This window comes from Aythya marila (assembly GCF_965140915.1).
Source record: "Aythya marila genome assembly, chromosome: 4".
Taxonomy (NCBI): Eukaryota; Metazoa; Chordata; class Aves; order Anseriformes; family Anatidae; genus Aythya; species Aythya marila.
The window spans coordinates 49,623,889-49,650,225 of NC_139045.1; the positions used below are offsets into that span (position 1 = coordinate 49,623,889).

Consider the following 26,337-nt stretch of genomic DNA (forward strand, 5'->3'; position numbering starts at 1 on the left):
GAATGTACAGTGAAAGATATCCACAAACATTTTAATTTCATAACATAGTACCTTTTGAAAGCTGAAATGACAAGAGTGGGATTAGAAAACAACAGGACTAGTCACACGCCCCTGCAGCAGGACCTGTTCTAGCACATTTCTTCCATAGTTTGAGACATAGCAATTGCGACTAAGAGGTGTACTGCACTGTTTTCTAAACCAGATACAAGAGAGTTAGGACAACACACAAATTCAAGGACAAATCAAGCGTGGGTTTAGCTTTAGCCGTATACATACAGTCCACGGTCATAGTTTCTCCTAGTCGTTCTGAGAAAGTAATCCAAATGCTGACATATAATTGATACTTAGTATATTTGCATACAGTGGGATATGTGGACATTATGAGGTACAGATCCACCAACGTAACGTTACTCAAAGGAACAGAATATTTTAACTTTAGCTTTCGGGAAGGGGAGAACATTTCTAAATCCTGTGAAAACTGAAAATCCATTCAAGTGTGCACACTGATTTGGAAGAATACACACAGATGATGTATAGCCTGATCTATTACCACAACTTGTGCTTTGGTGTCTGACTTCTTGAGAAATGACCTGATTCTATTTTTATAATCGTTAAAAAAAAAAAAAAAAGAAGGTTTCAAGCTTTTATGTTTCTGAATACGATTTCCTGCATCTCACATGAATGTTCATGTTACAATGTATAATTGTAGAGTCGGCCTGTGGAAAATATTAAGTAATGTGGCAAGTTAATGTTATGTTTTGTACATGCTGTGGAAAGGCAGACCTGTGGCTGGACATAAGTCAGAGCTAGCATCAGTGCATGCAGCAAGAAGTGGGGTTACTCAGCACCACTGTGCACTGCTGGTGCCAGCACCAGCAGCTGATGCAGGCTGTGAGAAGGGAGAGACCAGGACTACTGGCATCTGCAAAAGAAAACTGCTGAAAGTGCAAGAAATAAAAATTACCATCAACTTTTGTCTCTTCACAGAAACCTTGTCATGGTAAGCAAGAGTTTTTAAATACATTCTTCTGCAGTGTGCCCGTGGGTCATAAACAATAGTTATTCAGAAATACTTTATCCTCTTTGTAAAAACATTGCAGTGTCTAATATTTTGTTAAAGCCTGTAAGAGTCACAACCTTTTCACCAATACTATAAATATCAATCTGCAAATTGTTCTATAAAACCAAATTTCTTTAAGAATAAAATACAGATTGGCAGCAGATTCAAGTCAAAAGTGCACACAGTTATTTAAACATAGTTTTTGCATATTTTTGCACGTAATTTTTCCAAAGAGCTACCAGGAGAGGAAAGGGGTCACATCTGAAAAGGATAGGTCCATTTAACTCTGAAACAGTACAGTATAGGATACGTTCAATAAGATTGCAGAAGTTATTCCAAATCAAACTCCCACCCATGCCTGGATGCATACAAAACACGTCTGCCCCAGGTGGATACCAATTTATCAAAACGTTTGCAACTTCCCTCTCTTACAACGATGACAACTCATTAAAGAAGAGAGTCACCAACTATGACACAGAAGTTCGGTGTTGTACAGCATGGGAGTTCCTCCTTCTTAAACAATGTAGTCTTTTTGGCTGCTAGGTCAGTTTCAAACAACAAACCTTTGTTGGTCCCAGTGATATGTTATTCTCTCATTCTAGTTTGTTTGCTTAAAATATTTAGGAGTGCTCATATGAAAGTGGTGAATAAGCTCATAATTATGTCCATCTTTGTAAGATCCAAACCTAAGAAAAATATTCAACAAAGCAAAATCATCACAATAGGATTTAACCCACACAGTCAAGTCATGCATTTCTGTAGTATAATTAATATTTGTTCTTAATGTTCTAGATAGCTTTTTTCAGAAATAGACCATATACTTACATATAAATCATAATCTATGTCAGCTAACTAGCTAGAGGTCTCTGAGGATGGAGACATTTAATTACAGTGATTGGATTAATGCTCCAGGCACTCTATAAATGGAACTCCTGCTGACAAAGGTGAGGGGGGTTTTTATCCAGTAAAATCCTGCGCTCTTTAACTTTTTTCCACTGACTTCAGTGGAGATAGTGTTTTGTTCTCCACAGTATCCAAATACTCAGCTCTATGGTCAATATCACAGATTTTTATTTGAAAATTATGGTGGAAATTGTATTTTTTCATGCTGTATTTAAACCTGAAGATTTGGACCGCTGCCTACTACAGTAGATGGATTTGCAGAAGTAAAACGTAGTACTTCTGCAAAATATCAGTGCTAAGTAACATGTAGAAATAGTACTTCAAATGAAGTACTACTACAGTAATGCTTCAAATGAACTAAAATGGGAAAAGGTTAAACTTATTGCTAAAGATTACCATTTTTTTCTGCTTATAGGCAGCCATAAAGAAATCAGGAACAAAAAAATAGTCTGTGGTGAAATCAACTTTGAAAAATTTGAAAGTGTAATTCTAACTTTGGGCAAGTTTCATCATGTGCAAAAGACTAGGCAAAGCCCTGCTTCGGCAGGAAGCCAGTGACTGAGTGGTTAACAAAAAGTAAGTTCAACTGTTTGTGCATATAAAATATATATATTATATATATTCTGTATCGTGTAATGTAGAAATAAGTTAACTTAGTAAGTTCAACACTGTTGGAAATTGTCACTTTGTGGCAACATCTATCTCAAACCTCCTGACTCTCTGCTGATATTTGATCCAAAATAAACACCTTTCTCCATGTTTCTTTGTTACGTAATGCCAGTAGAAAAATAACATCAGCTTAAAACCTGGTCCTTTTTTTTTTCTGGACATATGTAACAAACTGCACTAGGCATTCTGTTTGACATTTTCATATGTTATATTCTATATTAAATACTTTTTGCATAAGTATTTTAACACATAAATTGTATTTTGTGTTCTAATTAGTAGAACATTTAAATCTACATCTAAATATTTTAAGGTCCTGATCCTCCAAGTGCTGAGAAGCATGGGAGATCTTTCATCATCTATAAGAAGAGTTACCACACCACTTGGCAAATATCCCTATCAAACAATCTCAGAAATTAATTATCTGGGTGAAATAAACATTACTTTCAATTTATGGTGCAATGCAGCAGACGGATTTTCCCAAGGCACATTCCAAGTTAATGGTAAAAATGGAATTACAAATCAGAAGTTATTGCCTCCTAATTTGGTACGGACCAGTACCTCCCACTTTGAGAACTATTTTGTTCCTGAATGTCATGTACATCATCCCCTTAACTTCTTAGGGGATATACTGACCTGGGATTGAAATGGATGTCCTCAGGAACTTGGCTGGGATCAGTAACAATTCTGTCATTATCAACATAGTTATCTAAATCATCTGGGATCCTAAATTTGGCCATTTGGACTTCTGAATCGCTTAAACCAGCGTGAGATATGCGGGCATAGCCCAACCTGTCAGATTCAAGAAGAGTTAGCTTGAAGAATAATTCAAAGCAGTCTCACCACATTCTTAAATTGTGTCACTTTTTCCCAATCTTATTATTTAACTTATCGATGTAACTTTTCATGTCAATGAATCTCACCTTCCAAAATCTTAACATGCTGCATAAACACACTCATCATAACACAATGTCGCAAGCAGAAAAACTGAGAAAGTTTTAGTGCTTGACAACAAAAATAAATTCTAGAGATAGGAAGTTAATCAGTTCTTCAGTTTTAAAACTTTTCAGTTTTAAAATCACAGTTTTAGCATATACATATTGATGCAAATTCACCAACTTCACTGAAGAAATTCTGAAATTCAAGCATTAGCGACATGAGCCACTAATAAAATGAGATTGCAAATGTTGGGCTATTTCTACTCAATACAGTTACTTAAGACAGCCATCTAGTTTACCGGGTTTACTCCTGTTAACACTGCAGAATTTACATAGTTAATTTGGAATAAGCTTAATTACATTCTGGAACATACATCACCAAGAGAATGATTTACAAGGAGCTTGGTATTTCCAAGACGTGGAGTGCATGGGTCCCAGCAGAGCAAAATGCTTCGATATGGGTTTACACAGTCAAGATTTCCACTAAATCCAGCATAAATCTTGGTTCGATTAGATCAGCATTTTGCTTGAACAAACCCTACAATCATAGTTTATAATTTGTATCTTCTGTGTCACATACAAATTAGGGCTTAGCCTTCACATTTTAGAGTGATGCTGCAAAGCCAGAGCTTGGATCTTGGAGAAAAAAAAAGTATTTTTATGTTACCGAAGCAGTTTAGGTCTGAAGGCTTTTGATACAGAAGGATGAAACACTAACGCTGCCTTTGCTAATTATATTTGGAAGTACACCAATTATTTTTGAGATCAGTGTTTCACATTATTTCATAAGATACCTAACTCTCCATACACATTTGTTAAGGGATGTAAGACTCTTACACAATTACCTACAGCAAGGTCTAAAATTTATTGTCATAAAGATATTTAAAGCAAATTTCTAAATGTTCCTCTTTAACATACCTTATTACTCCTCGATACATAATATAGCTACACCACCTGTCACGATCTGTATTATCAATATCCTATGAGTGAAAGAAAAAAAGAAGTCAAATAAGACAGCTCTCCTTATGGTTAGGCTTTAAATCAGCTACAGAACCAATGTATAAACCTGGTGTAGAAAAGTGTTTGGCCTAAAATGCAATAGCAAGGTAGAAAGGAAAAAATCCACTATGCTAGACACAAACAGATCAGACTTCATTACACCTCCTGACAGACAGCCAAACTGCAGAACTGTTTTAAAACAAAACAATCACAGAACTAGAGGTTGGAAGGGACCTTTTGGGGTCACCACTCACAACTGTATGCTCAAAGCAACTTCGAGCAAGTTACTCAGGACCTTATGCAGCCAAGCTTTTAAGATCTCCAAGGACAGAGATTTAACAAATTCTCTGGGCCCCTCTTCTCATGCTTGACAATCCTCACTGTGATTTTTTCTTCTACCATCTTATTGACATTTCTCTCATGGTAGTTGGAGCCCACTGCCTCTTATCTTTTCACCACATAAATCCATCTTCTCTACAGCATTTCATGAGGCAGCTGAAGACTGTCTCTGAAAATCTGTGTGCATCTTCTTGTGTGTCTAAGTTACCACACTGCAACATTAAAATGAATGTTTAAATATACATTATCTCTCACTGTTGAAAGCAGCACTATTTTTATATTACCTGGACATTTCCATTTTTTATTAGTTCAGTATAATCTCTGGATCCAGGAGCTGAAGTGATGTATCCTAGGAATACAATTTGCTTAGAGCTAGTCTTCAACAACTTGGAAACGGCTATGGCCTGAAGTTTTCTGTCCAAGTCCTCTCTGAAAGAATTGGGAAAGACTTTAACATACATATATTTAAGCCCAGATTCTGTCTGGTATATCATAGCACACCAGAAATGAGTCTGACACCTTTTTTATTCCCCAGTATTAGAGAATATGGAAGTTAACAGCAAGCTTGATGATTCCAAATGATCACCATGTTGAATAAAAGCCACGTGGTAGTGGTGGATGTAATCACGGCTCTCTTCCTAACCATTATACAAGCAGCTTTTTCTATTACTGTTTTGTTTTTTAATACCTATCTCATTACTAGGAAATGTGAGTGTAAGTTCTTTTGGTTACCTGAGGCTGTGTCACTGCCTGCACTTGAAATGTAGTTGTGCTAGTACAGACTGTCTGCTGCATAACAAAGAGTTTGTACGCCTACAAAACCTTTTACTTTTCTGATGGACAGATCATGGTAAAAAGTAGTCTTAAAATCTAAGTCACGTGATTTATGAGACATAACTTAAGAGCTGTGTCATCCCATTAACACTTAGAATATTTGCCAGGTATTCTCCATCTTTTTAACAAGATTTACCCAGAAGTTCCAACATGACCAAAAGTGACAGTGTAAGCAGAGCCTGGTAGCATGAATACTGCACTGAAATCCAGTTCCTGTCCTTGGATTTGTCATTATGCAAAGATGCTTCTCTTTCCATGATTCTGCACTTTGAACAGTTGCACAAAGCATATTCTCTTCTGTATTTTGGTAGACTGGGCTACATAGCATTGAGACAGCAAGTTGAGAAGACAGGGGCTGAAATACCGTGCTTTTAAATAGCAGTCTTCTGAGTGGGCCAAATGCGTAAGAGAGAAGGAGCAGATGGAGAGGAGATAAAGACCATTTCAGGAAGCCTGACTTATGTATACGTAAAGTTGTCTGCTCAGCTAGCTGCTCCTTCTAGACATGCCTCTCGAGAAGATGGGTTCTTTTAAAGGACACCAATGACATATTCCCACATTTTAGAAACAGTCTTAAAAAAATCCCCAGTTATCTAGTATCTTAGTTTACGTCATTCTAAGCAGCAATGACAGATGAAAAACAAGCAGTTGTATATGGCATTTAATTATAAAATCCATTAATCTCAAAACACAATCTAATTTGTCCTTGTTTCCCATGTGTCTCCTCCTATTTTCTCCTTCATCTTTATCTTAGCTCTCTGTGAGAGGGGAATACAGAGCTATTTTCTTATGCTTTGACAAATAGTTTCTCAGAGAGGCAAGTCTAATCATCTGTGTGAAGCACAAAATGGAATTTCTTTGTAGACTTCAGATTGGGAGTGGTTCCTGACAATTATATATGCTTAGTAAAAGGGGATCTATAAACTATTTGCATGCTTGCAGCACAGCTTCTACAAAAGGAAAAGGAAGGAGGAAGCTTGGTATGGGATAACGAGAATTCCTACTGCTTTCTGAGCAGCTTCTTTGTGTATTATACTCTGTACCCAATCCATAAATTTGTCTCTCTGTAAATTAAAACAAATTAAAAATAAATGACAAACATAATTTTAGATATTGCAACAAATAGGAAATACAACTACATGGAGCATCACAAAACTATCCCTTATTAATATTCATTACACAGTAACTCAGACATTGCTTTAAAGTAAAGAACTGAAAGATATCCCTTAGTCTTTTTCATCACATATTTGAGTTACTGATATAATAATTCTTTATTTCAGAATCCAGAGGTCAGCTTTTATATTTCCAGTTTCATATAGTCAGAAAGACACTGAATGTATATTTTTGTTGTTTAGACACTGTCCTTTCTTGGAGGCATCAGAATTGTTACTTTTTATTTTAATAAACATCAGTTGTCTATTCATGCTAGCTATCCATAACTATCTGCACTCAGTGTGGAATATAATGGATGCAGAAAGTCAGAAGGATGCTCTCATGGCCTGAGATGTATCGGTAGCCCTGTTCCTGTTTTTGCAGAACAGTATTTTTTTCATATCTCTGTTAACCTGGATATTAAGCTCAGCCAAGTTTTGCATGACAAATTCATCCCTTAAAAAAAGGCTTTAGAATTTCTAACTGCTAGTTAGATCGCAGTATTTCCTCCAATGTGTATTGCTAGAACCAGCACCACAGCAGATTTTAAAGAATACAAAAGAAACCCCAGAAGTTGATGACAATTACGATTAACTTAGCACGACATACGTAACAGGAAATAAATAGAATACCCACTCTTCATTTCCAAAGTGAGCAACAACAAAATCAACCAGCTTCCCAGTGAAATTGACAGTCATGGAGATGGCAGGTGCAATCTCTCCCTCTGGAGATGGAAGAAGGTGGTGGGTAGATTTTACAATGGGATACCTTGACAGTGCCATAATGCTACATGAAAAGAGGGAAAGAGTTACTTTTTCTAACTCACAAGCATCGCTAATCTGAGCTAAGCAGATAAATGTGACCAAAATAATTCAAACCGTCTCTAGAGGATTTTTCTGAACTTAGATTTGTTTTTGTCTAAAATATTACTTAATCGCACGTCTAAAAAAAATAAAAATAATCAAATTCATTCTAACCCCAAAATAAATTGGTAACAAAGGTGATATGAGTAGGTCATAAATAGTGCAGGAAAAAAAAATTGCATTTAGTACCACATAAAGATACAGGCTCTTGAAGAGGAAAATTACTGAATTCTTCTCACATACAGGAAGAATAAGGTAGCCATTGCAACTTCACTACAAGTTCCACTTACCACAGAGATCTGCAAATCCCCCTAAAAAGCCACCACATTATAAGCCACTATTTTCCAGACTGCAGAAATATTCAGATATCCAACTGGTAGTTGGTCAAGAACACAAAAGTTCTGGTCAAACAGGCACGTGCCTTTCTATGTCCATTTCCCACCATATTTCCCAAGCTGAATTTAATGAATTCAAAATTTGTAGTTACTCCAAGTGCAGTTACATTTTCCAACTGCTATCACATGTTGAAGGCTGAAATCTGAAGTTCTCAGAGCTGACAAGAAAAGGGAATCAGAAACATAATCTGAAATGCCATACTTCCAAATCCAACTTCCAAACTTCCATTAAGGGCCAGGATGCCATACTCTGCATCACCAATACCGAGGCAGCTTGCAGGCACAGGCACCAAGAACTGATCACTTTTAACAAACAGAAAACCTGATCTGCATCGCGTTGTAAGGCTAGGGAGTCAGAACATGTTCTTAAAGACAAGCTCCAGCAAGTGATTATGGTGATTACTATTTCAATTACTCTTTGTCTGTGTTCTAGTGGAGTATTTATTTTCATGTACTGTCACTGTGCATGTAAAGGTGACTCACCCCCAAGTATGATCTCTTGTGCTTGGACCAAAATCTGTGTAAAATCCTAGTCTTTCTCCAAGCCACATTGTTGGATCGTTGTTCCCAATAAACGGTTTAGAGGCATCACTCTCCAGAATAGTGATGAAATCCGCACCTAAAATGAGGGGAAAAAAAAAGAAATCTTTACAAATTTATAACTACAACCTACAAACACAAATCATAAATGACTACAGAATGTGCTTATTTCCCTTTTGATTACACAGGGATGGACACAAGTCCTTCAGGAGTCAATTGGGGCCAGTCTTACGCCAGCAACAAACTGGTGCCCACACTTCCAGTTGCCACAGGCTACACAGCCTCTGATGGAGATATCCTCGTGCCTGGATGCCAGAGCTCCTCCCTGCCACATAACCAGACACACAAGATTGCACTGTACAGCTGGCCTGCACATATGTAGTGTGGTACATTTCAAAAGCATTTAGGTATTCTGTACGTACACAGATTAACAGCACAGTAGGGTGTCTACTGCTTTCAACTTAATGAACAAGCACTGCACAGTACATCTGCATTTACCTTCATCTGCCAAATCTTACTCCATTCCAAAGGCTTGTGTGCAAGAGGAAGCAGGCTGCTGCTGCCCAAACAATTCATTAGCCTGCAGCAACTTGGCACTGGCACACAAGCATGGCAACAGAAGGGTTCCCAGCTCCAGTGAATTGCAGACTACCCACAGCCATCTCACTTTCTCAGGGCACTGATGTCCCTCCATGTTTACATACTGAGGTGTTGTTTTGCCACCGGACAGGTTCTCCTACAGATTTAGCTGCCAGGAAGACATCTGGTCCTGAAGGAACCCAGCAGCTAGAAAAGGCCTGCCCATGCCTGAAGGAAGGTTACCTATCATTATTTCATTTGTGCAAAGCATTTCTGTATAGATAAGTGACTCATTAGCAATATAAGAGATAACAACACAGCAAAAATCAAACAAACAAAAAAAATACAGATAGTGAAGTGTTTCCAAAAACCAAAAACCTCTTTAAATCTAAGAAAAAATGACTGCCACTGTAAATAGCTTTTTAACTGAAGTGATTGAACTGGAACAGCTCACAAATTCAGGAGAAAACCATGTAAGAACATGGTTTTTAATGTTCTTAAATTAACGTAAGAACAGACTCAGCCAGCTAGATGTTCTTGCTTCTCTCTGTTTCTTCATATGTAGCCTCTCACACATAAATTAAGTGGGGAAAAAAAGTTACCTGTCTGATTGAGCAAATTAGCTGATCCTTCCAAATTAGACCATCCTTCATTGTCATATGCAAATCTAAAAGGCCAGATCATAGCAGAGAAGTCTCTTTTTGGAACCTCAAAAAATAAAATGCAAAAAAAAGTTAATTATGATTTGACTTCCATGTACATTTACAGTCATCAATATCAGATACATGGTGCCATAAAAGACACCCAAGAGGAGATATTTTAACCAATATATTTTCTGAATAAAGCTGTCAAGATTATTCTTCAGGTATTTTTTAGAAAAATCTGTGCTGTTACCATGATGAGAAAAGTCACTGAAGTTAAAATGAATTTGTACAAGTAACAGTAAATATATGGATATGAAAAAGACCAAGAATATTGTCATCTTTCTCAGATTAACTACCTATTTTCTGTACTACAATCCTCAATGAGTTTTAAAAAGAAAGCCAACTGTATACGCGTACACATACTTTCTACTCAGCTCTCATCATCTTTTCTGCATCTTTTCCTGCATTTGTCATCAGAGACTTCTCTAAGAAAGAAATTACCAACAGGAAAACACGTCAAGAGCAAGCTTCAAATGACCATTTCTGGATTACCACCAAGAAAAAACAAGTTTAATTCATAATTGCAACCACTTTCATCAAAAGTTTAATTTTACAATAGCAAACTCATGGAATAGAAAGGTTAATTTATGTCTGCTAAAAACAGCTCTAATTTTGAGTTAAAATTACTAACTATGTAGACAACAGCCTCAGACAACTTATAAGTAACTTAATTGCTAAAATTTGTGAGCATGAAGCATCTGAATTGTTAATGTCTCTGCAATACTTGATTTTTTACTAGATAGGAAACTGAAATCTTCTGATTTTTATCCAACTTCCTTAATTAGCCTAATCTAGGTCAACCAACTTGTCAGAGAGGTTCAGTTCAGACTTACGCATATAAATACAGAAACAAAGAGTACCTTCAGCTGGAAAGGGCCTCAGGAATTTATCCGGGCATACCTCTCTGATGCAAGATCAAGCTGCTAATGGTATTGACCAGTCCAGTTTTGAATAGAATTAAAATAAACTAATTTATAAAAGTAGTATTCAAATCAAGTGTATGAGGCAAGAATCTCTCAGCTTTCTAGAACGTTTTTATTTCCTTCGTAGCAGCACAACAAACCTCCAAAGACCCAAACGTTTCCTGTATTCAGCATGAATTCACAATGCGAACTTCTTGCATATTCATTTCTGAATTACTGCTGCTGAATATTTGGATACTGCTATAAAGACAACCAACAAACCTAAGATATCACAAGCACATTTCACTGTATATTTGAAAGTTACCATTTTCACAAACACGCTACTCACCCCTTGGCCCAATTTCTTCTCGTAAGCTTTATAACGCAGACCCAATCCTAGCAAACCAACACCAACAAACAGCCACAACACTTGAAAGAGAGAAACACGGGAAAGTTTATTTTAAAGCAAGAGGAAATTAAGTTCTCATTGCAGTTAAAAAGAACTGGATATACGGTCATTCTAAGGTGTGCTACTCATAGGATGGGGAAAGTATAGATTTAAATTTCCACACATGGCAGTGATAACACCATTCCAACGTCGTGTACTAAAGAATATCGGTATGTGTGCACATACACACTTCCATTCTCCAAATCAGCAGACACAATACACCAACACTGCCTGGAATATTTGTGTAAAAAACATACCTACCGAAGAAGACATTATAGGAGATAACAGCATCATGTAAACTTTCCAGTGTTTCCCTCATAGTGCTCCAGATATGCATCTATAGCATGCATCTTTTATTTTGCATTAACATAATGCGTGGAATAAAATTTAGTTTACTTCACAAGCCACTAGATGTCAGAAAGATATGATCCCTGCCAGACCTCCAGGGCAGTTCTTATTTAAGTACCCGCATTGATGGGTTTTTGGAAAGGCACTGTGGCTTCACACAATGCAAATTCAGAGCTTTCCCATTGCTCCTGTAGCCTTCCAAATAACCACGGTGGACACTTAGGAGCTGTCAGTGTTTGGCACATTGCAATTTGATGAAAAAACTCCTCTGCAGTTATTTTGTTTATACGGTGGCATACAGAATCTACAATGACTTCAGTAACCCCAGTTTATTCTTTCATCGAATCTTTAAACAAACGTGTAATTATTTTTATGCGAGTTTACTGGAACAACTTTGTCAGATTTAAATAAATTTCACTGTGGATGATGTCAGAAGGACGGACATGCTGTTTGTATTAGTAAATGTTAAGCAACTTCATAGTCTGTCAGATGCAAAGGTGCTTAAAGGGGAAGCTGAGAAAAAAATACAAGTCTGAGCATGATGGGGAAATGCAGAACTTACTTTAAAATACTGTCTATGACAAAGCAGAGCCTTTGCTCAGCTAATTTTCTGAGATTTCAACAGTATGTACTCATTTTTGTGGAATGTTTTTAGTGTAGTAATGTTTAAACCACTTGCACTGGTGCTCACATTTCCTCTAATACACAAATGTGCTTTAATATTCTTCTGGCCCTTGAGTATTTAGGGCAAACAGCTTCACAAAGCTTTCAGAAACAGCCCTGTAAAGCAGGAAAGCACCATTGCCTCCAATGTCCAAACAAGGTCAAATGAGGCACACAGATGATAGACAATTTGATCCAAAATCACAGAAGAAAAAAAAGATACAGGAGCATGAACATTTAGCATCCTGATCTCTGTGGGGTTATCATGCCCTAGCCACTAGCCATTTTTTTCTTTTACTAAATTTTACAGTATCAATAGAACAGAAAAATGCTGTATGATTTCTCTTTTTTTTTTTTTTAAACAAAAAAAAAAAGTTAATAATGGAAACAAATCTGAAATTTAAATAATCATAGCCAAATACTTGAAAGCATCACTTGGATGAATTCCAGAGGTTTAAAATACAAAATGAAATTAAAATATTTTAGTTTCTTTTCAAAACCTAAGAAAAGAAAATCAGACCTGAAACATACTATCTGGAAACTTGACAGGCAGATGACAGAAGTTTCACGACAGGCCTGGTCTGAACACACAGCCAGGAATCAGGGTGGTCATTCACCATCAGCTCTGCAGGACTCCCACAGAAGGGCAGTCATGTCAAATAGCAGCTCCATCCACATCCCACCCCTTTGCCAGACAGCTAACACAGCTCTTTGAAGGGCTGACATGCCCAAATCAACATACTGAATGGGCTGGCAAGTCTTTCTTCTGTGTACACATGCAATAGATCTCACGATACAAAGAGACTGGAACCTGTGCAATACCAACCTCAGCTCTGGCTCTAGAACCAGCACCAAATCCCACCTTTCTAAAACATCTGAGCAAAGCACTGCACTGCTGTACTCTTCTTCCTCAGGCAGTATCCTTAGAGTCATGGATGAGAGGGAGAAAAATTATACTTACAGAGTTTAATATATTTTTCACTCCTTTTGAACAGCGGCTTTTGGTTGCTTTTCACTTCAAAAATGGAGCTAAGGTCTTTCTTGGATCCTGTTAGAAAGTCTAGCCCAATGCATAACATAATAAAACCTGTAAAAATATGTCATTAGTTGTTTTTTTTTCATAGAGTTTTAGCATATTAAACATTGCTCATATATGCATCATTTATAAACTCCCAGCTGCTGTGTTACATTCAACCTTACAGCTTCACCAACAGAGGCAATTCAGTCAGCACCCAAACAGACAAATGCCATACCAAATGTAGTAATGCAGGCAACACGAGATTAATTGATAGAAAAAAATCTAACTTATCATTGTCAGTATTCACCTCACCTATCCCTGCAGCACTTCGACATTAATAGTGTTAATTTACATTGTAGCATTTGCTGCCACAAGCACCGCTCCCAACAAAATCGGCTTGTGACATTACGCATGGCACTAATGACAAATATTTCCAAAATGTTATTTCAAAGCAGTAACACCGCAGGAAGGATTCAAAGCTAAAAGAGGATTTAAAACTCCACTGAACACCTATCCTACACAAAACATTATTCCACAGAACATTTAGCCAGCTAACACAAAGGCTGATTTTAACAGCACTGCAGTACAGTTTCGTGGTTCTAGGCCAAAAAGGCTGGCGCACAGCGGGCAGGACACGCTAAGTACTTCCAGGCTCCCACTGACAGCTCCAGCTCTCAGATCAGCCCAGTGCTTTTAAAGTTTTCCAGAATTAATCCAGACAAGAGCATTTAAGTAACACTTATATATTACAATTCTTGCAGCAACAGCTTGATGAAATATAAAGATATTTATTGTTGATTCTAGATGCCTGTTAACTCTGCAAGTTAACTGCTTTGTCACCAAGATAACAGTAACATGTTTTTATCCAGGCACTCCAAGAGCAACTGCTCAACAGTTCATTCGGACACAGTGTAAGCAGACTGCAGCAGGATGGGAGGCAGCATCTTGTATTCTTTTCCTCCACAGCCAAGAGAAGTGGCTGTGCTTTTTAAGAACAGACAGCTAAGCCCACTTATACATTTTAAAAGCTAGTTAGGCTTCAGGGCACTAACTGTTGCAATGCACCGTGATGGTATATTTTCTTTTCCATAGGTAGTGCAGACTAATATTACAACCTCTTATCCCATCCCTTATGAGCTACAGCATTCCATTACCTGCAAAGAAAATGTGGGAGCCTAACAAACTGGCTTAGAGCTCTGCTGGGAAAGGTCTACATCCTCAATACCTGTTTGTTGTAATTAACTACAGAAGTCATGTTTTATTTCAGAGTTAGAGCTGAAGATAACATAACTGTTCCTCGTTATTTCCTTACTGCCCTTACTTGCTATGTTAGGTGTAAAAGTTTGCAAACCAGGAAGCCGGGTCTAGTCTAATGAAGAAGGGGGAACAAACAAACCTTTCTCAAGGGGAAACTACTTCAAAGGCACTCAAGTCAACGGACAAGCAGGGCTCCAACCCCGAGCATTAGGGCACATCACATTGAAGTAGCACAGAAGTTTTGAACAGAACGATCTTACTTTCATCGTCACTTCTCCCAGTGCAGTTCCCTACCCAGACTGCGGCAAGAGAAAGGCAGGATATTGGACAGGAGGAGAAAGCAAGAAACAACACTTGCACCTGAAAGAAAGCAGAAGAAAACAAGCAGTTTGCCAGAAAGGCAGGCTGTAAGGGAAGAAGCACAGCAATAAATACTTAGCCTCACAGTATAATTTGTGTGTCTTTGACAGCTACGAGATGCCATCAAAAAGCCAGAAATTGGACTCTCAGATTGAATAAGCTCATGTAGTGCCATCAGCTGAGAGAGGGTCAGCTCACCAGTTTCTTTCAGCCAAAGAGAAAGTTAAGGAAAGCCATCTCTGTGTTACTATCCCATGATCCAGCCAGGACACTTAATCATCAGTGTATTCAAAGGAAGTGACAGAGAGAGATTTTGTGTAATAGCTTTTCTTTTGTCAAAGCATTATTCAAGAAACATTTGACTTTTCTCTACCATGTGCTTTCTTCCTATAACTCCAAAAAATAAAATGAAATGAACTGAGGCAACCTTTTCTACAGACTACCCAGATTGCTTTCAGAACACAGAAAACTGCAACAAATGTAATGGAGCACTCCTCAGAACACAACAATCTGAAACTGGAGTGATTGCTGTAACACGTGAAGGACTACACACAAACTAGGAACCTGGACTGACGGAAAGGGGTTGCAAAGGCACTTCTGAAATCTGAAACCACTGAAGCAACAAGTCAAACTCGGCATTCCTTAATCCTTTCGAAACAAAATATAGGATGATGTGTCACATTCTCAAATGTGCCATACACCTAGTCCAAGACAATGTTTAGGATTGTCTCAGTATGATTGGTGAAATATGCTACTGAAACACATTTATACCTTTTTAAAAAGTTATTTTGGAGACAAAACCAGAACGGGTTGTTTTCCCTTCTACCTCCCCACCTTCGTCAAGGGAACATTTTGCTAAAACCTTTATATTTGCTCACCTCAGTTCTTCCTCATTGGCAAATACCTGACAATTTCCTTTCTTCTCCCATCCCCCTCCTGTTTCTCTGCACATTTCTGACACTGCAGGACTATCAACGTTCCTCCAAACTTGCTGGTATGTCCACACTGCATAAGGTACTGTTACATGGAAACGAAGCCCAGGTCTCAGCTGCAACCTAGCTAGATCAGCAGGATGCTGTACTTAGGTCCTCCGAGCAGGACTAATTAATGCACTGAATTACATTACTGGCAACATTTCACAGCCCTCCTAAACCCCTGAGTTTCCAGCAACCCCATTGTTACCTGAGGTACCAAACCGCTATCAAAGGCAGCTAGCACACAGGTGCAGTCACACCCTGAACTGCAGAGCAGCCTTATTTTTAGGGTGACTGATTAACACATTTCTTCCTCAGACGTCTACTTAGTTATCAGACTTCCTTTTCACTTTTTCATTTTCCCTCAACTAAATTCCATCTTCTGCCCACATTTTAAACTCTTTCTAACAGTAAGAAACAAAAACCCACTGCTTATTTCTTTTCTTTTTGTGTGTGCGCGCGCGTTTTATTTGTTTTTCATGTCTCAATAATTTTCTCATAGAAACTCTTACTTTAGTAAATCAAACAGGAGCCGAGCATTTAGAAAAACTATACACTAGGTACATTTTAAACATCTGAGGCTAAAACAAGCATATTACTAGTAGTTCATAGTCATGAATGTACCTAAAAGAAGATGGGAGCTTTCTCTGGCATAAATTCCTCCAGGAACAAATTTATAAGCTGTACACCATACACAGAAGAATAATTCAAGAACATAGGCAAACATGGCTGCACTCATGGCTTTTGCAGGATGCAGACAGCTAACAAAGTGTCCAGCCAGCTGAGGCCACACACACATCGTAAAGACAGCAAGAATGTTGCCTGCAACAGCAGCACTCCAGGTCTGTAAATACAGGAGACCAGCTGCAGACGCTATACCTGTAAAGGGATAGAAAAGAACAGTGAGTCAGTCAGCTATATTATCTGCCCTCTTCTTTTAAACATTCTCTCTAGGAAAGATATTTAAAAGAAAAAATGAGTCTGTGAAATATAACTGCGCTTTGCAGACATGAGAACTGTACCACTAGAAGGACAGTTATTCCCAAAAGCCAAAACCAGCCTCTCACTTTTCTCAGAGTTCTTTTCAAGTTTGCTTCTTGAGCTGACAACAGTGCAGCAAAAAAACTGCAAAGAAACATCACCAAGAGCCGTATTACAATTTGAATACAGATCTCTGAAGCCTAACACCTGCATCTAAAGGTAAATTATTAGGGCAAACAATAGTTTTAGCATTGCCAAACTCTTGTGTCTTTACTGAGACTTTTCCAATGTTTGATATTTGATTTTGGCTCCCACAGAGAAGTAGTCCTAAGAGAAATGCAGTTTGCATTAAATTCCTTGTTTTAAGGCTGCAGAGAATAATTTGTTAGTTCTTGAATGCTCTAAAAGACAAGGTGAATGAGAAAAAAGCAAATCATAATGCGTCACATCCTTTGGAATCCATATGTTGGGTCCCAATTATTACTAAACCTTTGTAGAAAGTACTGCTTTTTCTTCTTGATAAAAAGATCCAAAAGCAATAAGCTAAAATAGCTAAGAAAGAAAAAAAAAAAAAAAGCAGACTCAAAAAAAAAAAAACAAAAAACATTTATACCAGTAAATTTCTCTTAGAGGGGCTTAAAAATTACAACAAACTGCATCCGTGCTGGGAAAGTATAGAAAAAAACACTTCTCCACCAGTCAAGAGCATAATAATTTCCATCTCTGACTTGTTCCACGGCATATCTATTCCTTCCAACTGAAAATGATGTCTAGATCCAGCATTCGGATTCTCCCTTTTCCCATCACCCAAGACCTGCTGTATGCAGACTGATTCACAAATCCAGTACTTCAGCACAACTGCTTCAATGTTCATATTATTTTGCTGCCTGGAGACCTCGGCAGCTAAGGAAGCAGGCGGCAAGCTTGCCTTTAGGTGAACTGCTCTTTATTCTACAAGGCAGCGAGTATGCTACAGGCAGTGACAGAGAAAAGCAAGCTCTGATTAACGACTGACTTCTCTGACAAGCAGCATAGGGTGCAAGGGCATGACTATAAGGAATAAGGTAATAGAAACAAAAATTCTGTTCCAGATTTGCTCCTACCTATAAGAAACCAGGCAAAATTGGCAACAGAAGACCAACTCCAAAATGAAAGCATCAGTCCATGAGCCAGGCCCAACAGAACTGTACCTCTGATACAAAGAAAAAAAGGAAAAGAAATTGTGCATTACTATAATTTTATAAACACCTGACATTCAAAGAGAAGCTTTTAGACACACAAGTGAGGATGGTTGGTATTATTCTATAATCCTTTTATTTTAAATAGTTCTCAATTTCAGCACAAAATACCTTCATCTCACACCCTGCTACATTAGTTCCCCTTTACTGGTTGTAAAAAGCATCCAGAAAATAATGGCAGTTTATCATAGTGTATAAGCAAGCTGTGTTCAGCAGCAGAAGCTTATCACTGAAGTACTGGGTACAAAAAGAAAAAAAATAAAAAAATCCCTCAGATCAAGTGAGAGGGAGGAATCCCCCCTCTGAACAGAAGAATTTTCTTCACTTCAAATAGGAACCCTGCAGCATCTAACATTGCTCACAATCTTGAGCAGCTCTTGTGAGTGCCGATTCCAAACTATGAACTATCTCACCTGCAGCTACACAGAGTTGATTATCAGAATAACTAATCTATTCTCTTTCTAGATTTTGGAATGTGAGGGAGCAATTCACAGCATTAAAACTATATTCTTAATGCCTAAAACTTCTAGAGAGGCATATTCTTTAATATTGCACACTTCTTGTTCTGTTGTTGTTGTTTTTGGGTTTTTATCTGCACACATCTCCAAAGTGTATTATTTTGTACAACTTTTTCAGTTAAGACAACAGCTAAATTCATTTACTGCCTGTTGTATATACACCTCATTCATAAGCCCTTCGACTTTAGTCCTAATTTAAAAATAATTTTGCAGGGTGGCAGATCAGGTTTTATTATTGTTGAAATAAAAATCATTCTGGAATATAGAACATTTAAGATTTTTTTTCTTTATATGCAATGCTGAGAAATATCTGAAAACAAGAAGGAATAAGAAGGAAAATGAAGGAAAGGACTGAGTGAATACTCCTAGGCCTCTATCCACAAGCCCTCTGCATGAAGTCCCTTCTGTTCTATACAGATTTTTATACCATCATCCTCTCCCTAGTAACAAAGCTCCTTCCAATAATGCATGGTAATTTAATGCATAAGTAATTTAACATGTCTGTCCTTTTCCTTTAGGCAAAAATAAGCAAAGTTAATTGATCTGGTTGAGTTTTAATTTGTCACCCACTATGGCATTGGGTTTTGATTACTGTTTTGTTCAAATCATTAAAAACAAAAAACAAAAACAGGCACTCACCCATATGGATTAGGATCTGGACCTCTGTGTGGATGCCCACTTACTGCCCATCTAGAAATTAGCGAGACCTCGCCAAATATCCATACGGTGAGAAACATGAGGCTGCCAAAAGCAATTCCTGACAAAAGCCAATGAGGCTGGGAAACAGTCTCTCTAACTCCATTCCCAGTATTGTTTGCTTCTTGTTTCCTCTTGTCTCCACCTACATTAAGAATAGGAATATAGCTCAGCAAAGTGTCAAATAAAAGTAAAAAGGGTTATCGAGAAAAAGCAATAGCCAAGATTACAAAATTACCAGAATAAATTACTGGCTCAAACACAAAAGCTAACTTATCTGATCATCCATGAAAATTGATAAGAGAAAAAATCTCCTAGAAAGAGAAAATATTTGTCAGGAAAAGCTACTGACCTTACGTGTACAAAAATGGCAACCTGCTCATATGACTCATATGATTATCCTTCATGCTACTGGGATTTAAATTGTTAAATTGGCTTTGGAAATCAGCAGAACAGTTACGAGAATTCATTCAGAGGACTCTGTTCTCTGAAACTCTAAGCTCCGATAAGAACAAAACCCGACACTTCCATAGAAGCCAGAAAACTCCCTTCCTTCTCTTCTCCTTTTTCCACGCACTTGAGATCATCTAAGGAGATGATCACTTGAGACTCACCTAAGGAGAAAGCAGTGCCTTTAGTTGCATAGACATTCTTTTGTCACCTACGAATAAGAGATTCCCTTCCTAATTTCCTGCAGTAGATTCCCTTCCTAAATTATTATGAAAGTGGAGGCTTAGTTTGTGTCATGCAATACAAGTCTACAAACAATACACACGATGACAACTTATACCCACTTACGCATAGACAAGGTTTTACCTTTCAATTAATTCATTCAGGTTACACTGAGAAGGAAGGCACTTCTGAGGATTTAACATGAGCTGCCCTAACTAACCAAGCCAGCCTTGCTGTCTTCCTTGGCAATGCTACCTTCACAGTTTTAAAGAAAGCATTTAGCCTATGACAGCCCCAACTGCTGTATAACTGGCCAGACACTCCAAGAACTCGAGCAAATTTTGAACAGGGAAATTAACACACTCTTCTATTATTATTTTAATGATTATTTTCCCACATCAGCTGTTCTTTTAATTTGTCTTGTCTCTGTCAAAGAAAACACATTGGCAGAGAAACTGAAACAGCAGACTGAATTAAGAAAATAACAGTGACATGACAGATGTTTTCTGTTGGAGAAAGGGTAATCCATTCTGGGTTTATATATCTAATATTTCTCTTATAGGTCTCTTATTTCTTTGTTTGTTTTACTGCTGCATTATTGATACTGCAATTAGTTGGTATTTCCAACTTACTACAGCTTGTATGAATTGTGACACTGATTCTGCCATGTTAGGGGAAGATGAAAGCACTGTTGTTTGTAAAGTCTACACTGCTTGTGCATCTGATCTACAAACAGACAGCTGAGGAAAAAATGAAGGAAAAAAGGGAACACATGGATAGTTTTCCTTTAGGATGTTTTCATAACTGCTTTCTTTGCTACAATGCCCTTACCTGAATAGATTCGCTCCACCACTGCTATACAACCAAGTGTCAGTATAACTGTGTTGGCAGCTTGTGAGCTCCAGACTGGGTTCAGTGATGTATACCAGATGCGAAGAACAAGGAGCATTATCTTGCCCAGTATGAAGCCCCATATCCTGATGAACCTATAAGAATCAGTTGTAGAATACTGATGCATTTGAGGGTAAAAAAGATCTTATTTTTTGAGGGAAAAAGAAAGCCCACACCTTTTCAGATGGAGAGATGTCATTTATCATGCCATCAGTATAAAAAGAAATACCTTTGCAAACTGTTTCCTGACCACCACGTTACTGTTTGAACCAGCAATGAGGAAGAAACACCTGCAGACAAGATGAGGAGTCTTATCGGAGCATTCGGTGCCTGGTACGATGCTAAGCTGCCTACAAACAAAGACACACACAAGTTCCTTTAATGGGCAGCAGAGATCAGGTAATAAGGACTTCCTGTGCATTAGTTCAATCTTGTTTGTAACTTGAATGGCTACACCACTCATCGGAGAACATGTGGCACTACATACTTTTAAACAAACCAAAGAAAGGTTTGGATAGGCACTGGGTGTCTGTGACATTATAGCAGTTACCACAAAAAAATAAAAAAAAAAAATATTCTCCAAGACCCCAGTGACGTCTTAATTTAAATACTTATGGTCAAGTATCTAAGCAGACAGATATTCCAGAACCAAGCTCTTGCACAAAAACCATGCACAGAAATCAAAAGCCATAAAACTTGATGTTTATCCTTTTTAGAAAGGAGCAGCCACCATACATTGCATAAGGATTATTAGAGCAACAAAATTAGAGTCTTACTGGTGCAAAAAAGACATTCTATGGCCCAGAATCCTGCTTCAGAGCCAGCAGCAGCAGCCTGTTCCATCTTGTTACTGAGAACTGTGACTCCTCCAGCCCCTGAAGGAGAGGCTGCGTGTGCATCTCCCCCATTTCCTGAGGCACAATGACCTCACCTTTATCGGCAGTTTCAAACTCAGCTAGCAGGTTTGCAATCCAAGTGAGTGTGGGTCATGCACATTCTCATAACCTCTCAGTCAGTGTGTCAAATTCTGGCCCGGTGACAACGTTTGACTAGCAGCAAACAGCAGGAGAAGCAATGCAACTTGCTAGCAGCCATTTGCTAAGAAAGTATGAGTCAAACATCATGAGGCATTAAGCAAAGAAGGGTAGAAATGGAGCTGCTGATCCTGGCAATGCATGCTGGAATCCTCCAACTGTCTATTTCCGCATTCTGCTTACAGCAAAAGATGCAGAACCAAGAGTAAAGATGTCAAAATGAAATGGCCAAGAGTAGTGAATGACGTGCTTGCATGAACTTCAGCACAGGTTGCGTGTACAATGCACACAGATTTATTTTGCTATGTTGTGCTGAAATCCACAACTGCCTCTTCAAATCTTTTGTCATTTGTGCTAGCTGGATTAACGCTAGCATGGGACTGCAACGCTTACATTGCACACACCTTGGGCTGCTCAGCAAGTACACCCAAAACGTACATACATCTATCCAAACATGTAAGTCCACTCCATGTGTTACCTGAAGACATAGATTCAAATGGACGCTACCAGAAGGTCTGTTTGTTGTTGTGTTGTGTTTTTTAAATAGAACACAAAGTCAAGTAGCGTGAAAGGATACAGAAATCAAAAGATAAGCTTCAGAGAAAATAAATCTTCCTGAAAAGATGAAAAGAAAGTGAGCAATAATGTTGGATAAAGGAAAGTCTTTATCATTAAAAAAAAAAAAAAAACTCCTAAATATTCTGGTAAAGAGTGAGAATTACCATTAGCTGCTAAACTCATTGCTAAGGACAAAGAGGGTGAAGAACATGCTTTTATGTCTTCCCCAAATACTGACTCTCACTGTAGAGCAACAGGAAAGGTGAATACAGTACAGCAGAGCTGATAGAGAATATGGTGTTGAGTTGCCAAGGGCAATATTAGGAGTGTTCAGGAGATGGAAACAGCAGGAGGACATGGTCTCTGTGGGCTTCAGATACCCTAGGCAGGAGTGAAGGGGAGATCTCATCTGCATATAGCAATGCTCAGGTTAGTTCTGCCTGAGGATGCTCACAGCTTCAGCCTCCCCACGCTCTGGAGTCCTCCCACAACAGTCTCCACCAACACATCCTTTCCCCAGATAATTACCAAAGGCACTAGCTTCTTGTTCACAGTTGGTATCATCAGGAGCCCCTGATGCAGGTAAGCAAACATATAAACCAGCAGACTTTACACACCACTGCTCTTTATTTAGCAGAATGAGAATTACACTCACTTAAGCAATTTCAGTCTCTTTTGGCAAAGTGAACTAGTAAGAGCAGCAAGATGATCTGAATGACTAATCTTAAATAAACACGGCAGATTTTGCATTACTGTGATATTTGAAGGAATGCAGAGTGCAATTTGAAATGCTTACACGTTGCTACTAGGCTCTAAAAGCAGATTTTGTAGAAAGCAATGCACTGAGAACTGCTGCAGAAAGGTGAAGCGGAAGACTGCTCACTGAAAAGCTTATTAAAAACATAACTAAAACAAAGGATTAGGATGGATAAAATGGAAAGAGCAGAAAATGAAAATAGCATAGTGAAATTACTCTTCATCTGAACTGATGACACCAATAAGCTGTGTTCTATTCTTGCAAATTTCTAGAGATAAGAAACAGGAATTCTCAGAAAAGAAAGAAAGTCATGCAGAGAGGGTATATAAGATCATCCTGTTCTGTCTTCTACCAGTAAAGGAGGAAAATCATACGGAAAGGGATTCTGTGGTTATCATCTTATATTGATAAATGAGAAGTCAGGAACTGCTGCTTCAGAAAGAGGCAAGACATCACTTAGCAGCAGCATTTTCCCTTTATGCAGGATGGATACCCTCATCTCCTCTGAGTTCATGCAGGTGTTGCAAACTCATTAGCAATAACCTGCTTCTGAACTTGGAGATAGCTGCCAAATCTTCTCCCAACAAACTTCCAGAATATCAGCAAGAGATAAGACTTGTGCTAGTCTGCTGAAGACAAAAGAGGGAATCCCAGCAAGTCTTGGCTGAGGAAGGGGCATGTGCAAGGTTGTGAGGAAGTTGTATCTTAAATTTAACATCAAATGTTCTTCTGCCTGTGCAACTGATGGAATATAAGAGTCATTTCACACTCAGGATGAGCCTGTAACCCCAGCAATACGCTACAGGCACATAGATGCATTTAATGAAGAAAAAAAATATATAATTCCAGAGCTTCAAAAGTAAATGTATTAAAGAACATTTCACTTGCAGCACATTACATTTATATTACATAGCCCCAAGCTGTTCTGTAACACCTCATCTCCAGCCATTGTCAGAGCCACAGAACTGCTATACAAAAAGCACCTGCTCTGCTCTTCTCCATGCAATATTGACAACTTTTTCCTGTTGGGCATGACTTGTACTAATTTAAAAGCCTCTAGAAATACAAGTGAAATGAGATTTGCCTTGAATTATGCAGTACAGGTCTAAAAGCCAACATAATGGATGCAAACAATATTCCTCTGGCCATATCCACAGGCTCAAGAACAAAAAAAAAAAAAAAAAGAAATGCACAAGTTTGTGAGAGCAAGAACTTCTTATTCCCGTGTCTTTCCAAAATCCTCTGAGTCCTGAGGCAATTTGCCATGTTTACTGTTATGCCTTGATAAGAAGATGGAATCTGTAAGTCACTGCAGTGCATACTTACCAACCGTAGTCAGTCTCAGAAGGGCCAGGATGTACTTGTTGTTAGCCAGCCTCCAAAAAGGACCGATTATCAAGAGTACTGGAGAAAAGAAGGCAACTGCAAAAACTTCTAGACCCGTGAGTGCCAGCGTCTGAAGGGGGAAGTAATAGATCATCGGTGGCAGAGCATGGTAAAGAGACCATGAAATGTAGCCTTCAAAATAAAGAAAAAATACACTGTACATTTTCTATAGCAAGGCTTCCTGGAGATTACTAAAAATATAAAACATCATATAAATATCATATTACTAAAAATACCATCGTTGATCCACTCCCAAGGGGTGATCTCAGGGGCGCCCCGGAGCCCCCGGCTCCCCTCAGCCCCGCCGCGCCCCCCTCGGGACACGCCGCCTGCTCCGGGCAGCCCCCGGCGCTGCCCTCCGCGGCCGTGAGGGGGGGAGGCTCGCCCCGGCCCCGCCGCCACCTACCGAGGAGGCTCTCGGAGACAGCGGCCCTCCACAGGGCGCCCATCGCCTCGCCTCGCCGGGGGCTTCGGCCCCTCCTCGCCCGGGAGCCGAGCGCCCGGATCGCCTCAGCGCGGCCGCCTCAGCCGGCACGAGGCTGGCGGGCACCGGGCGCCACAGCGACGCCTGCCGGAGTGCCCTCTCCTTCCCCTTCACCTTTCCCTCCCGTGCTGCTGAAGGAGAGCACTGACCCACACCACAGCCCCCAGGGTGGCTCTGAAGCTGGGCAAGCCCCAGCAGAGGTGCAGCTGGAGGTGCTCAGGGTGGCCCGGCATGTGCCGAGGTGGCGCCGTGGTGAGGGGATGGCAGGGTCAGCATGATGTGAGGAGATGTTCGCTTAAACCAGGAGTTCCTTCATAGAAGTCACGCTTTGCAAGTTAGAAAAGGACGGCCCAAATTTATTCTTCACTGCTCAGTGACAAGAAAGCGTGAGCAGATCTTGCCTCAGCACTGAAGGAACATTCACCCACCAGCAAGCACGAAAACAAGCAAAGGATTGCCATTCTCTGGGGAAAGCTGGAGGTGACTCACTTGCTGCTTGCATAAATACAAGGTTGATCACCCCTTAATACACTGGGGGTGTCAGTGGTGTCTCCCAATTAGCACTGTGCCCACCTGAATGAAATATCCCCAGACTAAGGGCTCCTGATAAGAAATACTGTCTGCAGAAATCATCTCAGCATTTAGCTTGCTGAGGTTTCTGGGTTGAGGCTGAAGCCACAGTAGTTGTCAATTTTAGAAGAAACCCTCTGTTATACAAGCCTAGCCATGATCACTACAGCCAGCCTATGGCAAAAGGATTATATAAACAAAAGCTAATTTTTGTAATTTCATTTTTGGCATAAAACATAAATTTGTAACTATGAACTAAGAAGTGCTTTTGCTGTTGGAATACATTGCCTTCTTAAGTTCTATTAATCTTCATCCATTACCCTAGGAAGCTGCCAGCTGTATCTTATCATTTCTGTTAAACTGCCGTACCACTCTATATAAACCTTATGATAAGCATTTTCTTTGCTTTGCCTGTGAAATTCTAAATCCATAGGAGTAAATTTAAAAATAAACAAACAAACAAATAAATAAATAATGGTATTTTGATGGAAAAGTCAACTTCTCTAGGGCAGGAAGAGTGAGACTCAGGCTTAATGGTCCTCCTTCTCTTTTCTTCGAGATCCATGTCACTAAATGCTTCTTTCATTTTCTTTATTTGAGAAAATGTCAC

At 39.0% G+C, this 26,337-nt stretch overlaps 1 protein-coding gene across 1 annotated transcript; it reads right to left on the reverse strand.

Annotated features, from left to right (window-relative positions):
- Positions 1-25,231, reverse strand: CWH43 (cell wall biogenesis 43 C-terminal homolog). The gene is made up of 16 exons (XM_082760084.1): positions 25,080-25,231; positions 24,614-24,805; positions 21,168-21,288; positions 20,879-21,033; positions 19,319-19,520; positions 18,027-18,115; positions 16,567-16,821; positions 13,295-13,420; positions 11,224-11,303; positions 9,871-9,976; positions 8,633-8,768; positions 7,528-7,677; positions 5,190-5,334; positions 4,486-4,547; positions 3,266-3,421; positions 1-1,746 (listed from the first exon to the last, which is right to left on the reverse strand). Exons 1-16 carry the CDS (start codon positions 25,120-25,122, stop codon positions 1,659-1,661), a joined length of 2,106 nt encoding a protein of 701 aa, XP_082616210.1. The 5' UTR covers positions 25,123-25,231; the 3' UTR covers positions 1-1,658.
- Between the last annotated feature and the right edge of the window lie 1,106 nt (positions 25,232-26,337).

Excerpts from the sequence above, each read along its gene's own strand:
- CWH43 (XM_082760084.1), bottom strand. The coding sequence starts at position 25,122 with ATGGGCGCCCTGTGGAGGGCCGCTGTCTCCGAGAGCCTCCTCG. Across the intron at positions 18,116-19,318 it reads CCAGATCCTAATCCATATGG|AGGTACAGTTCTGTTGGGCC; the intron begins GTGAGTGCCTGT and ends TCTTTGTATCAG. Across the intron at positions 4,548-5,189 it reads TAAAAAATGGAAATGTCCAG|GATATTGATAATACAGATCG; the intron begins GTAATATAAAAA and ends TTTCACTCATAG.